Below are 16857 nucleotides of genomic sequence, written 5' to 3'. Positions count from 1 at the left end.
ACATGACAGTGAAGTTAAACAGATGTATGTGTTCTTCAAAAGCCAGGTCATGTCTACAAAAAACAGCTACTTGCCTACCCCTGCTCGTATGTGGAGTATAGTGATCAGAATAAATGGACCGTGATTAATCTAAAACTGTGACAGGAAAGGCTGTAAAAACACAAGTTCGTCTGGACACCACATAAGAGGGTGGTAAGGGAGGTTAAAAAAATCTCTAAAGAGCGACGTTTTGGGGTCAACAAGTCTCCATAGCATCTATCAGACTGTATCTACAGCATATTGTAACCCGTTGTTTGGGACATGTCAGAAAAAAAAGGCCTTTTTGTCCCAACCACAAGTAGCACAATCACCTGAAGTTTGCTTAATACCGCCTGAGTTTCTTTACAATTATATACTTAAGAAAATGTGTGTCAGTCAGATTTCAAATTTAAAGGAGCAATAAGCGAATTTTCATTATTTTAGATCGAAAGAACTAAAAAATAGTTTAGTGAAGAACTAAAGGTATCTTCTTAGACATACTATAGTTAAGCGTCACACACCATCTCTCTGTGTTGTCCTCTAGTCTCTTGTTCACAAAGCCGGGCCGGCCGTACGTGCATGTGAACAGCTGCCATCCAGGGCTTAGCCCCTCCCTGCCCATAAAATGCCACAACCGTGTTCCCCTGAAGACGATCAGGATCTACTACTAGCAGAACAAAAATATCTGTGTTTGGCAGAGCAGTTGTCAGATAAGGAAAGAGTCCAAACGAGAACCAGCAATGGCCTCGCGTTTCCACGGTGGAGATCCTTTTGACGGGATCTAGCTTTTCTCCTGAGTAGCAGCATGAAGTCAAATGTTTGTTTTTGTTGGTATTACAGTGTTGTTAGACTTGTGTTGCTATGTTGATTTGATTCAATGTAATGCTACAACTGTTGCATGTGGGATAATGGAGTTTGACCAGCAATGGGACAGGCGTTATTGTTCATGTGAGGCCAGTAGCTGGTAGCCCAGCTAACACAGTTAGCATTGTTTAGTGCAGCCCGGCGGGGTCGTGAGCAGCCCACCGTGATTCTCACGTACATTCAGGGCATTCTTTTTTTATAAAAAAAATTTAACATATAATCAGATAACTGGTCTGGTGCTTAGATTTCGGAGGTAGAGAGGGGCGTGGCTTGCCGCACATCTTGTTTGGTCTACAGGTAGTGCTTAACAGCGCACCTAGTGGAGAAATTTTACTTGTTTCTCCTTTAAGTAGAGATACTCATTTGGACTACAGCACATACAATAGCTGCAGTTTGGCTAAATTAGACACTCTGCCCATCAAATTGTGCCAAACTAGGTCATCTGATGAACAGACATCATCGGGCATTAGCGGTGTACAAATGCCGGTTTAAGGTGGTTTAAAGCAAATTCATAACAGCTGTCTACAAATGGATAAACTCTGGAGGATCAAGATTGAGCTTTTTGGCAACAAACTCTGCAGGTGGGCTTAGTGTAAAACAAAGGATAAAGATATTTTTAAACAGCACCTCAGGCTCACTCTTAGGAGCAGTGGAGAGGAAGAGGTCAAAGGTCCCTCCCTCTGTACGCTTCAAACCTTGTGAAATGTTGCAGACGATTTTGTTCTGTCTAAACGGCAAAAGGCCGGCAATGCAGTGGTACCAGCAATCAGACCCTGAGTTCAGTAAAATACAAAAAACAAAACAAAAAAACGTGTATTTCTCAACATGAATGTTGTTTGCCGCAGAATAAAAGGTTTGACTTTGCTACATTTTTCATTTTAAGATTGTGAATCTAAAAATCAAAGGTGATTTTGAGGATTTTTAAACCTCTTCGTCAGATAAATGAGCAACTGACTGAGTCAAACATTTGAACCCAACGGTGAGAGCTTTATAATCAGCAGCTTTTATTGCACATAGTCCAACAATCACTCCATCATAGAACAGCAAGTGGCTCACAGGAGGGGAATAGACTCATGTGGGTGAAACACATCTAAATAAACCGGTTCCCCCTATCCGAAGCAGCTGTCGTAAAAGTGTAACAGTGGCTGAAAAAAGTCACATAGTCATATAAACTTGGCACAAACACCGGACAGTGTAATTTAAAGCACTTAGAGACCATGGCTGTGCTACATCGAGTCTGTCCTCGACAGTCTAGACAAAAAAAAGCTGCTCCTGTACAGCACGGTGCAAAACACGTCAGAACACTCAGCTTGCGTCGATGTCCGTAGGAACCGGTCAACTTACAAAAAAAAAAAAAAAAACAGAGGCTGTTTGTACAAATACATCTCAGTTCGACGTGGGCTAACTAGTACATTCAGCTGCTAACCGACCATTTGAAGGGTGAGTCTGGTGATGTGCAGGAGCTACTCCCAGGTCAACAAAGCCCATGAAAAAGCAGCTAAGTCCTAGTGCGTCAGCGAGCGAGTTTAATTTGGTGACGGGTTTTCACTACATCCCTTTCACCCCGCCTTCCAAAACTACCGAACACTTTCACGTCTGTTCGGAGACGGACGAGTCAACCTGATTGGTCGTTCTTTGAGGCTCTGAGGTGTTGGGGAACCTATACAAGCTCCTGGGGAACACAGTCAAAACCTTCACATTTTGTCACGTTACAGCGTCAAACTTCAATGTATTTTATTAAGATTTTATGCAACAGACCAAGACAATGTGGTGCCTAACTGTGGAGAGGAAGGGGAAATGACACATGGCTAAATATTTTACAATTTCAAATATGAAAAGTGAGGTAAAAGTTTGATTTCCACCCCTGTGTACTCTGGTTTCATCAATAAAATCCAGTGCGCCCAATTTCCCTCAGAAGTCGACGTACTCCCTCGCTGGCTGCTGCATCACCTAAACAAACTGTGCGAGGGCAATAAATTTAAAATTAATGTCTCATTTGGGTCCCAAAAAAGATCCTTAATAATAACATATAACACTTAGGTCTTCACAGAACAACGGGTTTTAAAGCATGGTGAGGGTAAAATACCCTGGAGTACATTGGAGTCTACGTCTGAAGGACACCAGGTCCCTCTGAACAACCTGAACTGAAGACAAAAGGATGAATAGTAAAAAAAACATCCTTTATGATTTATAGAGCTCCACCCAAATTACTAGAAATCCTGATAAAAAGTTTGTTGTTTTAGAGATTAAGGAACTTCAAGATGTCCCTCTTTTGCTGCAGTGATTTTTTTTTTTACCTCCTTTTCCATCCTCCTTACTGTGGAGTTGCCGAGATAAACATAGGTCCTCTTCCAGCTTCATTTGTCACACTTCCAGTTGTTTTCAACATTTTAGTAAGTGCCCTGACTGTAGATATAAGAGTGGGTGACTATATACAGTATTTTCTTGTAGCCATTTCCCCTGAAGTCTATGAAAAGATCTGCTTTACTTCAATGGCATGTTCTATTGTCTTTCCCCTCTGGAAGAATAGCTACGAATAATCGCACGCTAGCAACCAAGGTACACAGAAAGTCATGGCCGATGAATTAAAGGCTCCGAGACGCGCTGATCGATTTAAATAAAAACTAGAAAATGCATCAATCACATTTTTATAGGAAGTCATGGGGGTGGCACAATTGTAATTTTTTCCCCCCAATTTGAATGGGTGTTGTCCAAATGAAATACGGGATTTTCCTGTTTGATTGAGCTACTGCAAAGAAAAAATGTGCATCCTTAATACATGCGAAGAGTGCCTTTTGAAAGTGGATTTACTCTAAACAAAGTCGGCCTTTACAGTATGTAGGCTGTAGACACCAGCCAGGTGCAATGAGAAGGTCCCTGCATTGTGTGTCCGTCACTTAATGAGCAGACGATCTGTGGAGATCAAGTTAAAGTGGAAGAAATCTGTTTAAATCTCAAACTAAATCCAGAACACAAGTAATAAAATGAGGTAATTTCAAGATGTTTCAGTATGTTGTCAAACTTTTTTTGGACTTCAGCTCCTCCTCGCGCCTTAATTTTGTTCATTCTCGTGCTGTTTTATGGTCAATGTTCAGAAATGACTAAGCGCAGCAAATTACACCAGATTTGGTGTTCCCTGCTTACCCCATGGCTGTTAATATTAGTAATTTCGCAGATCTTCTTGCTGTTGCTTTCACTGTCATGTCTAAGTTGTTGAGCAAACAGCAATTTACCATGAGAGGGAGAGCACCAACATGATTAGAGACAAGAATACAGGTCAGGTGGAAACATTCTCAGGGCTTTGCAACGCTAAACCAGAAACTTCATTGTTCTTTCTGGGTTTTTAGTTAGTTTTTTTTATCTATTATTTTATCTTATAGAACAACTTAAACTCATACATTACTGTGAAGTGGAAGGAAAGGAATACATGGTTTTAATTTTTTTCTTCATGAATTAAATCTGAAAAGTGTGGTGCGCATTTTTTCATACCCCTGAATGAAAGGCCAGTGTAGCCAATTATCTCTTTAGAAGTCAACCAATCAGAACACAGCAGGGAGGTCAGGGAGAACGTTGTGGTGACGTTTAAAGCAGGGTTGGGAGATAAGACAATATCCCACATCCTTAGATGGAGACTTTTTAACCAATCTGTCTGTATAAAGTAATAGAATTCGCTTTTCAAAGTGCCCTGAGATGATGTGGGCTGTGAATTGGTGCTGTATAAATAAAATTGACTCAAACTGAATCGGACATCTCGCAGAGCACGGTTTAATCCACCAACTCCCAGTTTTGGTCCGTGAGCCAGACACCCTGTCTACTTCTAAGACTACCGGCACTATATAAATAAAATGGAACATTTTAATTCAATGTGAAAACAAGAAACGGTATGGGACAGCTGCAAACATACAAAGACGTGGCTGTCCACCTAAAGTGACGGGTAGTCAGAGAAGCAGCCAGGCAGCCATGGTTTCTTTGGGGGAGCTGCAGAGATCCACAGCTCGTATGTGAGAAGCTGTTGACAAGACAGCCGTCAGTTCTAAACTCCAGAAATCTGACCCCACCACCGCGACAGCGAAACATGGCTGCAGCATCATGGTACAACGGGTGGAGCTTTCCTGAAATAAAACCTGTAAGAGGAGCAGCTGTGATGTCAGTGAAGGAGGTTCAACAACGTATGGGCTCAGACGACTGAATACTGATACAGGCCCCGCTTTTAAAATGTTTACATGTATATAAACCTTTGAAAAAGGCAGATCCTTTTCCTTCCCCCTTAAAGGGATGCGCTCTGCTGTGTTGGTCCGTCACATACATCCCCAATTAAAAAAACACTGAAGATTGTTTAACACTGTGACAAAGTGTAAATAAAAAAAAAGAGAATATTTTGTCATGATGGTTTAGATTAATGAATGAGATCCAAAGACAGGCTTTGAAAACCAGATGAGAAATATATAAAATTCTTACTTTGTGCTTCACACACAATGAATGTTACAGACCTATTGCAACTTTGATGCATCAGGCCCCAGTTAAATGTTAAAGTTCTCATTTTGTGGCAGAGCTGAGCACTGAAAACCGCAGAGAAGGCAACAAAAAAGTAAAAAAAAAAAAAAGAGAGAGAGAGAAACGGAGTCACAATTTTTACACAACAGTTGCCGGCCCTAAGATTGGGCTTTCAGGACTCCAGAGGTAGATTAGTGTTTCTACTTATCAATAAACTGAACTGTTTTTGCTTCAATTCTGGTCGGACACCAAAATTTCTCCCCTTTTGTTCTCCCTGTTGGTCTTCAGCCGCTCTGATGCGGCCCAGAATAAACCGGCTGTGTGGAAACTACAAAGTACCGAGAGACAAAGTGACACCTTTTATATTTTTACCTTCTCGTGGAGCTTGTTGACAGTAACAAAAATATAAAATATCACCAGGCTCATCCTGCAAAAAAGCTACCGGTTTCTGCCTCCTGTAACCACAGACGTTTGTAGGGAATGTCCTCAGACAAAGTGCATCACGTATTCAGAGGCTGACCGGACGCTGTGGAGCTTTCTAGCAGAGGCGAGCTGGGCGCCCATCGCACCGCGTCCGTTCTCTGAAGGTTTCCAGAGGCAACAAAAAGCACTGAAAGGCTACTTCTTACATGTCTGTGATTGCAGTTTCTTGTTGTTTTTCAGTTTGAAACAACCTGAATCCTTGACTTTCAGCTGAGGGGGGGATTGGTTTGTTTCTGTGTGGTATGTTGCGGCTGATGAATCACAAACCCAGCCGTTTACCAAAACCAATGATGTAGTCGCTGGTCTCCCCTACATCACCTGTCGCTGCTTCGTATCTCTACCCGTCCATCCTTCCTCTCCATCTTCCCTCTCCATTCCTCTCCACCCACTTCCTTTCTTTTTTTTTGCTCCTTCTTTGCCCTCCACCCACAATCTGTCCCCCTCCTCCCTAACAATACCCTGCAGTCTCCGTCTCCTCCAGCCGCCCACCTCCTCTTCGTGAGCCAACCTTCATTTGGGGCCCACTCGCTCCGGTGGAGAGTATCTGTCACGTTTCACCACTAGCTGATCCTCTGAAGGCAGTAGTCGTTCTCCGTGTCCAAAGAGCTGTTGTGGCCCGACGAGGGGTAAAGGTCTCGGCGCAGCAGCTTGTTGGCAACCGTGACCAGGACCTTCCTGTACTGCTGGCGCAGCAGCGAGTAGGCGAACGGGTCGGACGCAGCCTTGCTGTACGTCAGGCACTTACTGATGATCCCCCAGTGGCGGTTGACGTCTACGAAGGGGAGAAGCTCGGCCAGCCTGGGGAGAGATCAAAATTTACACCCATCAGATCAACCTGGGAGGGTTAATGTCTCACCTTTAACAAAATTAATGCATTTGTTCCAGTTTTCTGGTCAAATGCTTTATTTTCTTTAGGTTTTTAGAAACAAAATATATGTAACTGTATCAGGGTTGGGCTTAGGAAGCTGTTGGCTCCTCACCCTGATCCAGTTTTCTGGCTTTAGGTAACTTTCCTCAGTCCATGCAATTTACAGCAACCGTCAAATGTTCTGAACACGTTAAGCAGAACTGCTACAGTCTCAATTATAAACACAGATCAGCAGCAGATTATTATGGTAAAGGGTTTTTAGAGGCATCAGTATGCGAGGATTCTGGAATCAAACCCACAACTGTACTCTTCGCACATAAGACGCGGTCCTGCTAACCCCGTGTGCTGAGATGCAGGCCAGGACAATGTTTTGATGCTTCAATGCTGATGAGCTTGGATTTAAAACCACTAAATCAGTTAAATCACCTATATCACTTTTTGTCTTTAATAGTCCATGTTTTACCACAATCAAATGATACGTTTCAATATGGTGCAACACAAATAAGTTTGTTTCTTAAAGCTGCTGTGCTAAATATTGAACTGTTACACATTTTGTCACATTACAGCTTCAAAAACTTAAATGTATTTTTATCAGGATTTTGTGTAATTTTATGCACACAGTCGGGCAACATTTTCATATGTGGTTTTGCAAATCTTTTACAAATCTGAGTAAATAGCTTGTAGATCTATCTTTTGCTGTGATTATGGTTACTGATCTAGTTTAGATCTGGAGTCAAAAGTTGCTGGAACATCCTCACCTACTCCCAAGATGCATGGAGAAAGACAACCATCTGGTTAGTTGGAGACTCCAGCAATACTTTATATTACTTAGATACCTTAATACACAGTGACACATTTGTTGTTATTTTGATAAAGTTTTAGCGTAGTCTGGGCTTTGATTTGGCCATTCTAGCTGGTCGCATGTTAAGGATTGTTGGGGGGTGAGCCACTCTCCCCCTGTCTAAAGTCTCCTGCGACTTTTAACAAGTTTTCCTCCAGAATTTTCCCGTACTTCAGTTCCTTCCATCTTCACATCAAATATAACGAGAGTCCCTGTCCCTGATGAAGAAAAGCACCTCCACACCATGATACCGACACCACCATTGTTGGGTTACCTATATTACTATATTAAACTAGCCCTGATATTTGTTCCCGCTTTATGTCAATAACAGCCTTCCTATCCCTTTTCCATAAAAGCTGGGTGTCTGAAACAACTTTCCTCCCACTTCACAATTATGTATATTATTATGCTAATGTTATGAATAATAAAAACAACTATTATTATTGTCATTATTATTATACATTTTATTTATGGGGCATTTTTCATTCCAAGGAATCTCAGAGCGCTACAATTAAATTGGTCAACACAAACCTCCCCAACCTTACCCCACCCCCACCCCCTCAAAAACGAAAAAAACATTTGATTTTGTGGGTGTAATAAGGTAAAATTGGATAAGGTTCAAGGGGTGTGAATACTTTTGCAACACAATATATATCCCTTAAAGGAACATTTAAATCAGCACAGACTTGTAAGAGCCGCAGAAACTGGTACCAGCCAGTAAAAAGCCTGATCAATGCAGCTCTGCTTAAAATCAATGTTTATTAAATCAACATTAAAAATTAACTTTATGAGCAATTCTATGTGATACAATAAAACAGTAATGACAAATGAATAAAAGTATTTACACTTGCACCCTAAGAGCCACGATTTCCAGCACAACTTGCTTCTAATTTCTAGAAGAAGAAAAAAAGTGTGTTCCATCTAGGTCTATCTCTCTGATGGCTCTAATGTTTTGCCACTAAAAATGAAATGAAATTGGATCATTCGGGCAAAATTGGGTCGGAGATTACAGAAATTTACCAGCACAGGCCTGGTGCAGATGAGACATTCAGGTCTCAGCTGGAGGCTTCCACTGGGTCAGGAGGTTATGCACCTCTACAAGTCATCCGGGAACGCTTCCCTGATAACGCGTCCTCCTTCCTCCCTCCCGTGTGTGTGCAAACACCAGAAATGTCAAGCTCGTGGATCTTCAGCACCACATCTGGCTGCAGCTGTTTGTTCCATAAACATGTTTCTAAGTGTGTGTATCAGAGTTTAAAGCACAAACCTAATGGAGTGCTTTTGATATGAACAATATGCCTTCCTGTCGATTCCTGGGCAGATCAAAATAAAATAAAAAAAAACATATCTGCTGTTGAGCCCTAATGGAGTTTTCTATCTTTTAACTGCAGGCCCAGTCAAGGTTATTGGATGCTAGTACATAGTTATTTAACGAGTCTGGACTCCAGTTGATCATGCCAAATCTGACATATTTAGATTGTTCAAACCTCATTTGGATTATTCTACCAGGGACTGAGCTTCTTTAAAACCCAATGAGCCATTCATGAAACCTGTATTCTAAATATAAAGTTGGAAAAAGGAGAATTATCAGTGCTTTCTCTGCGTTAGGACCACACCAGACTGAGACAAGCCAGAAAAGTACAGTACATTTCAACCAACCACGACTAAATTATTTATATATGTTTTTAAAAACACATCTGACTTCTCTATCTTGCAAAAACTAGATCTTAGTTTTGTCAAAAAAAATTTATATGGCTGAAAGCCGTTAATCCCATGAGTTTAGAAAAGAACAGGCCACATCCAGGCCTTTCAGATGCCCCCAGCTGGCACAGAGAGCTCTGTAAAAACTCCAGCAGAAAACCTGCAGAAATTGTTCCTTCTGCAGGCAAATAAAACCAATCCGCTTTTATAAACATACCACCAAAAAAAAAAACATCTTTATGAAGCTATTTTGAAGACAACCCCTGTCTCATCTCTGTCTGGGAAGCTACATCGACTGCACCAGTGTGTCGACAGCTGCTGATGCTAAGCAGAGGAGGGCCGCTACATAATGTGACGCTTTGTGTGGCTGCACAGCAAAATATCAAAGCAATGTAATGCACCCCTGATCCTAAATATTTAAATCAGATGAGATCTTGAATTAATATTGTCAAAGTAAACATAGAGTTATGTACGGGAGCTTAAAAGACCCTGGTTTACAGTTTGGTCACATAAAGCTTCAGCTGTAAGGCATGTCTCATTTTATCGTTCAGTTGAAATGACCGTTATCAGCCGCTGAAAACACCATATTTAAAGATTGTTAACAAATATATGTCAGGAATAACTGGGTTAAGCCAGCCAACCTCCAGTCAGAGCTACTCATGTAGATTTCTGTGGAAATTAAACATGCACCCCTGTTCTAGGTAGATCAGTATCTGATCAATAATTGATTGCTCTTGATATTGTAACTAGGTCCTGTAAATTTTTCCGTTATTTGAACGGACTTTGTCTGGCAAAGTGGGGATGAAAGTGAGTCTGTCTCAGAGCAAACTCATGCACCGGCTGCCGCTTTGATCCAGTTTGGTGAGACATGAGTTTGAGCTGCAGAATTTTATCTGATGTTGTTGCTGATCTTTGGGATGTTTGTCTGTTGGTCTCAGCAGGGAGAGGACGACTAACTAATGAGGCTATTAAGACCAAATCAAGGTAACAGTTTGAGCCTATTAACTCACTTGAGTTGGGTGTTTAATTTTCAAAGCGCTCACACGGGGGTTTTGCAGTATATTATATAATTTATGAGATCCCATCAGGTAGACTTACCTTGTAATTACATAAGGAGCAAAGCAGATGATAAATGAGCCGATGAAGATGCTGATCTTCTTCGTGGCTCGCTGCTTTCGCCTCTTCTGCTCAGCTAAACATCGTTGTTTGACGCTGGAAACAGCAGAAAGGGCCGCATGAAGTCCAAAGGTCCCACATTTCAATGCATAAATAAATAGTAGCTTATTCATATGTATTATGGAGGTTCAATGAGACCATGAATAGTTAAATAAATGCTGACCCTAAATAGCTAAACCCCAAATAGTTCAACAAATAAATAAATAAATAAAAACAGACACAATTAAATGACACATGAATTAATAGTTACAATAAAGCTTAAATGGAACTGAAGGTCCAAAAGTGCCACAAGTTACAAAATAAATAAAAGAAACCTTACTTAAATGTTATGTGCTGTACCAAAAAAGTCTATAAAGAAATACACAAATGTTATTTAATGGAGGCACAAACGTGCCACACTTCAAATACATAAATAAATAATCTAAATATCACTTAAATGAGTAATCAATAGATTGAAATAGAGATGAAATACATAAAGTATTAAAAAGAATTAATTTCATCAAACATGTTCTCAAAAGAAAATTGGAGTCCTATAAAAAAAAAACTTTCATATGTAATCTAATGCAAAGTGTCCTGTACATACTCTTATCATTTGATCTAACATCTGCACCAACATAAAACTTTTTTTTTTACTTTTGATCATTGCTTTTTCTGAGATACATGATTAAAATTTCACGTTTCATTGTTTTAACTCATGTTTAATTTGATTAAATTAACTTACATTCTTATACAATGCAAAGTTTAAACAGTGTAATAGGAATCCATCCATTTTTTACTTTTGCTGCATCTCCCATAGACACGCACACTGACTCCATGTTTCCTGATCAACTGAGTGAGAGGGAGAACAGGCACAAGGGGAGGAGCCTGGTAGAGTATACATGATGTTGTTATTTAATCTGTTAATGTACAACATCATCTGAGTTATTCAGGTGAGTGGGGGCTGTAGGGTTTGCTTTATGTTCAAGTGACAGAATGGTGACTCAAAAAGACCAAAAAATAGTAAAGCAAAGGGTTATATTTCTCAGAAAATGATCATTCCCAAATGTCAACAAATATATTTTTTAAAAGAACTGAAGATTATACAAGATATGTGCCAAACTCCACTCTTATCAAGTTAAATTTTAAGTGTTTTAGCATAATTCAAACCCGGACATCAAGTATTACTCTTGAAATAAGCAGATCAAAATCTTACTATATCTCACCACCCCAATCCATCACCCACGACTTACATGTTGCCTTTAGTCTCGATAAATATTATATATTTCATTTTTTATGGTGAAATATTTTGCAACTCTGACTGTGTTTTTTATGCTGCTGCAGTCTTGACCAGGGTACTTTTTACAAAAGAGAGCATTGATCTCAATCAGTCCTTTTCCTGTTTAAAAGGAAGTTTAAGTTTACTTTTTGATACATAACTGCATATATTAGTTTTTATTGTGTGTCAATAAATGATAGATTTAAGTCATCTTATATTCATTTATTTATTTATTTATTTATAATACTCAATTAACACATGTTATTGTTAATAGTTATGTTGTACACAATTAGTCATTTACTTATTTATTCATCACTTATTTATTGCACTTTTGGATCCTCGAGTAATTGCAAACGCATTTATTGAATATACGTGCCTCTTTAAACAATTAATGTCAACTTAAATTGTTATTTGGTTGACATAAATTTTGTGAGCAATGCTCTACATGGTGGTTTGAAAACAGGTGCATACAAAACCATACCCACCCCCCATCTCTACCACACACAGTGAAACGGCGAATACATGAAGTGATCAAAAGGGCCCTGATGAATTGGGACTGAGAGCACGGCTAATTGAAAATTAACAGAACAATCCATTTAAAATAGACTACCTAGCAAATTAAAAGAACAGCACATTCCTCAATTATTGCATATGAGGTTATTTATTACGTGTGGCACTGTTGGTGATCCATACTCATCACGTTGCGGTCAAAACATTTGGGTGGAAGAAAAAAAAAGAACAACTTAAAAGTTAAAGAGGGAGACGTGTTACCTCGGATGAATATCGACCAACAGAAAGAGAGTCTGCATGGTGATGATGTCGATCCTCTTGCAATGAAACCTGGCCACTTTCAGCACTTTTAGGTAGGTGAAGCACAGGATGAGCAGCGACAGCACGAAGCTGGTGGCGTGGAAAACCACGGTGAAAATCGAGAACTTAACTCTGTCGCCGCCTCCGCCGCTCGGCTGCAGGGTGCAGGACGCGTACGCGTCGCTGTAGTCCACCCAGGAGAAGAGCAGCGCCGTGAGGGAGAAGGTGAAGGAGTGCAGCCAGGAGTAACCCACCATGATCACCGCGTCCTTGTAGCGCATCTTGGTGGCGTAGCTGAGCGGGAACACCACCGCGATCCAGCGGTCGATGCTGAGCGCCGCCATGCTCAGCATGGTGTTTGCAGTCAGGAAAGTCTCCAGGAAGCTCACCGTGTGGCACACGCAGTCCCCGAAGGGCTTCTGGTTCCTGACGACCCCCAGCAGGGTGGCCGGCATGTTGAGCACCGTGATGAGGATGTTGCAGAAGGACAGGTTCATGGTGAAGACGCCGGGCACCTGCCGGCGGATCTCGGTGCTCTGGACGAAACATAGCAGCACCAGCAAGTTTGACAGCAGCGACACGACCGCGACCACGACGATGAACAGAGCGAAGAGAACGTCAGCAAAGTCCATGTCTCACTGTGGAGGAAGGAGAGTTTTCAAAAATCCCTCCCAGGTTACCCGCGCCTGTGGGCTGCACACGAGCACCTAAACCCAGCCATCATCAGCCGCCGCTCATGCCTCCAGCAGACTCCCGAATTAAATTCAGCTAAAATCCCGGCGCGCCCGCGCGTCCTCTCCAACTTCCCGGGGCGCTATCCAGCGTACTGAAAACAGCCAACATCTCCCACCTCACACTTCCCAGTTAGTTCCCATTAACACCCCGACTTTGGAGCACAGAGAGAGGAGCGCTGGCAGAGTGAGGCGAGGCATGCCTCTCTGCAACAGCAGGCAGCCCACTCGTTCAGATCTGGTGGGGGACTGAAAGGAGGACCCGGTTGGTGATGAGCATGTCCACTGAAGTGAATGACCTACATAACACGCAAAGAAACCACAATTTCAGACAGAAGCACGGAAGCCACAGTTTGTCCCCCATATCAAAAAAGAAATGAAAAAAAAACTATATGTTTACATCCGAGAGAGTGAGACGTTAAACTGAGATCTCACTTTTCGTCCGATTTTACTGCGCAAATATGCAAAAAAAAAAAAAAAAAAATCCAAAAAGATGTGAGGCATAATTCGAGTTTCAATTTGAAGAGCCGTTTTCTTAAAAATCAGCCTGAATAGTTGTTGAAAAGACTGCAGAGAGCCCCCAACAATGCGCTGCTGGTGACTGGAGACCAGTTTTGCACCAGATGCGCGCACCCTGCGAAAATGCGCCAGCAAATAGGTCGTTTCCCCGAGATGACTCGCCAGACTCAAAGTGCGCCATTTTTGCGTCTGCAGTGCACAAAAAAAAATTGCCATCTATTAAACAAATTGCTGCAAGTTGAAGTGTCTGACTTTTCCTTGCTGCCTGGTCTAAAACCAAAAGCAGGCAACACTTTTACAATGTTTTTATGTACTCTTTACCATTCAGCAAAATAAATAAATAATAAAATCCTCTACATAGGATATGAAAAGAAGTGGATGTTCTCAAAGTCTAATAAAAGGAAAGTGTAACACTGAGGAATTTCGTTCTGCTGAACATTTGCCTTATTAATAAAACAATTTCTAGGGACTTTTAACGGTTTGGTAGAAAATTTATTTTTAGTTACTCATCAATACTAACGACAGCTTAATCTGACAGAAATATATAATATCCATGTAAAGTCAGGATCATCAGGATTTTATCTTTTTTCAAATTCAAATTTAATATTTAGCGAGTTTGACAAATGTATTTATGTTCTTTGGCTAATAAACGTACATAATTTCTACCCAGAAATACTTTATAGATTATATAACTACTTCTCAGACCAATCCATACCATACCAGTTTTATGTATAAAATCAACAGGACAAACGTGGCATACACAGTCATAAAATACAAACGATCAATCATAAAACAATAAACAAAGTGGTATATAAAAGTAGTAATAAAATTAACGAAAGTAAAACGCAGTAAAACAAAGAGATCATCTTAGATTGCAGCAAAAGCAGAGGAAAATAAATGGGTTTTAGGAAGGGATTCAATCCCAACATTTGCAACAAAACAAAAAAAAAAAAAGCATGTATTGCGAATGTAGGAATCAAGTGAATATTTAGAAGGAAAAAACTTTTTTGTAGTAAAGACATCAGAAAGTCAGACACACTTTGTTTAACTCTGGTAAGGTATTTAACATTCAGTTTGCAGTCTCATGTGGTTGGAAGCCACACATGTGATCAGTGAAAGAAGCGCATTTCAGAGATGCTTTTTCCTGAGTCACGTCCAACTCCAGAGACGCTCATGCAGACGGTGACTCACAGGGGTCAGACACGGCCTGCAGGGGGTTTTCTCTATCTTTTTGTACTTATTATATTATTTTGATTCTCATCCTCTTCACACTCCCACTTGCTTTGAGACTTTTGCTTCAACACCCCTCCCTACATTTTACTTATGTAAGAGTGATACAAAGTGGGAGGGAGTTCACTTTTCTCTGAATTCAGTGTCCATTTCAATGGCACTCTTGGTAAAGATGTGTAAAAAAAAAAAAGGCTTAAAAAATAATCTTTTATCACAGTAGCAATATCTCACTTGCAAATATTTGCTGCGGTTTGTCTAGCTGTTGGTTGTGTGGATTTAGTTTTCCAACCCTCCTCACTGTGGACTAACTTGGCTTGTATTCCAACCTTGTTTGTCACTGTTATGAGTTATTTTACTCCTGTTAATTACAACCCTGACTTGTAGATAAGTTCATGGTTAGAAGAGTCGCTATTTTCTAGTGAACATCTGCCTCGGGCAATTTTAATGAGGTTTTTATTGTCTTTCCCATTTTGAAGAGCAGTTAAGAACGGGCATTTTTGTCACGTCATATTTACTTTCTGATCAAACGAAAGTGTAATTGTTTAAAAAAAATGCACCAGTGAAAACTTGATGCACATTTTCTGAGTATTTAAAGTGATGAGGAGCATCATCTTTAGATGTCATTCAGGGATAACCTGAGGGAAACGGAGAAGTTTCTGTTAAAAGCCCCCCAGCAGGAGCAGAGCAACAGCTTTCTGTGGCCTGTGCACTGATAAAGCTACGACGGCACTGAGCTCCGCTCATCTGTGTGTCTTTAGGAGTGCCTTTAGGTTCATATGCAGGAGTCAGAGAGTCAGGTAGACAAAGCAGTGGGGCATTTCAGCTCCCTACAAACAGGTGATCTAATGCCTGGGAGATAACTACAGCTGGGCTCCCAGGAGGGAGGTGCATAGCTATTTATAGCCCTGATGAGGTGTCACCTCCGATATAACTCTTGGCACCACCGCATTACCTAACTGATGGATAAGGGGGGAAGCGATGTGCGCAGACTCCTAGCAACAGATGTCTTCTGCTTTTAGACAGCAGTTTTACTGTACATGTGTTCAGGGAGGTGTTTTAGGAGGTCCACCAAAAAGGCCTTAAGCTATGAGCATAGTTTTATCAGCTGTAGTTGAAACTAGATATTTATACACATTTCTTAAAACGACACATTTCTTTCCTCAGTCTGACATTAAATCAGACCAAACTCACTAAGTAACTTTTGTTACATCAGTAAGATGTAACAAAATGCGTTCTATTTATTAAATCCTTATGTGGCATTATGGAAAAATGTGTAATATATGCCTAATGGTGGCACGTTTACCTGTTCACACAATTTGATACAAAAGAAAGCCACGAGAAGGTCAAGCCATCGTGTTTCTCAGGAAGGATGCGGCTTTATGGTCCAGAGATGAGCGTGTTTTGGTGCAAAACATGTCTTTCAACCCCAAAACTATTGAAAGAATTGAGTTCCAATATTATTTAAAACAAAGGACATGTTTCATAAATGGAACTTTGAAAAACTGCTCAATCAATCAAGACAAGGTTTTGAGAGTAATTTACAACATACATGCAAAGGTTGAACCTACATTTATTTTTTCCCCCAGATTTTATTTTTTCAAACTTTTTTTGGAGTCACTTTTATAAATTGCATTCTTTTCAAATTACTTACTAAATTTGTTCTCTAAATTTCTGGGGGTGTGGTTTCCTCTGAAGGATGGAGTTAAGACACATTTATATTGATCTGAGCATATAAATTGACCAATAGAAAGCTGTTGCTAACATTTTTGGAAACGAATAGAAATATGTCTTTTTTCCTTTTGACGAAGCCAGAAGTGTTGAGAATGTGATCTGTGGAAGGCGATTTGAAAAGAATGCAATTTGTAGA

General features: G+C 40.5%; 1 protein-coding gene across 1 annotated transcript; it reads right to left on the bottom strand.

Moving 5' to 3' along the window:
- Positions 1 to 1862: 1862 nt before the first annotated feature.
- gpr78b (G protein-coupled receptor 78b) lies at positions 1863 to 13607 on the bottom strand. Its single transcript, XM_012874733.3, has 3 exons — positions 12472 to 13607; positions 10368 to 10481; positions 1863 to 6657 (listed from the first exon to the last, which is right to left on the bottom strand). The coding sequence occupies exons 1-3, from the start codon at positions 13140 to 13142 to the stop codon at positions 6420 to 6422; spliced, it is 1023 nt and encodes a 340-aa protein (XP_012730187.2). The 5' UTR covers positions 13143 to 13607; the 3' UTR covers positions 1863 to 6419.
- Positions 13608 to 16857: the final 3250 nt, after the last annotated feature.

This window comes from Fundulus heteroclitus, chromosome 14 (genome assembly GCF_011125445.2).
Source record: "Fundulus heteroclitus isolate FHET01 chromosome 14, MU-UCD_Fhet_4.1, whole genome shotgun sequence".
NCBI lineage: Eukaryota > Metazoa > Chordata > Actinopteri > Cyprinodontiformes > Fundulidae > Fundulus > Fundulus heteroclitus.
This window is presented reverse-complemented; position numbering and strand designations above follow the sequence as displayed.

What these genes read in the sequence shown, in the direction of transcription:
- gpr78b (XM_012874733.3), bottom strand. Translation starts at nt 13,142, where the DNA reads ATGGACTTTGCTGACGTTCTCTTCGCTCTGTTCATCGTCGTGGTCGCG. An exon ending in TTGGTCGATATTCATCCGAG is followed by an intron (nt 10,482 to 12,471) that starts GTAACACGTCTC and finishes TGCTGTTTCCAG; the next exon opens with CGTCAAACAACGATGTTTAG. An exon ending in GCTCCTTATGTAATTACAAG is followed by an intron (nt 6,658 to 10,367) that starts GTAAGTCTACCT and finishes ATCTCTCCCCAG; the next exon opens with GCTGGCCGAGCTTCTCCCCT.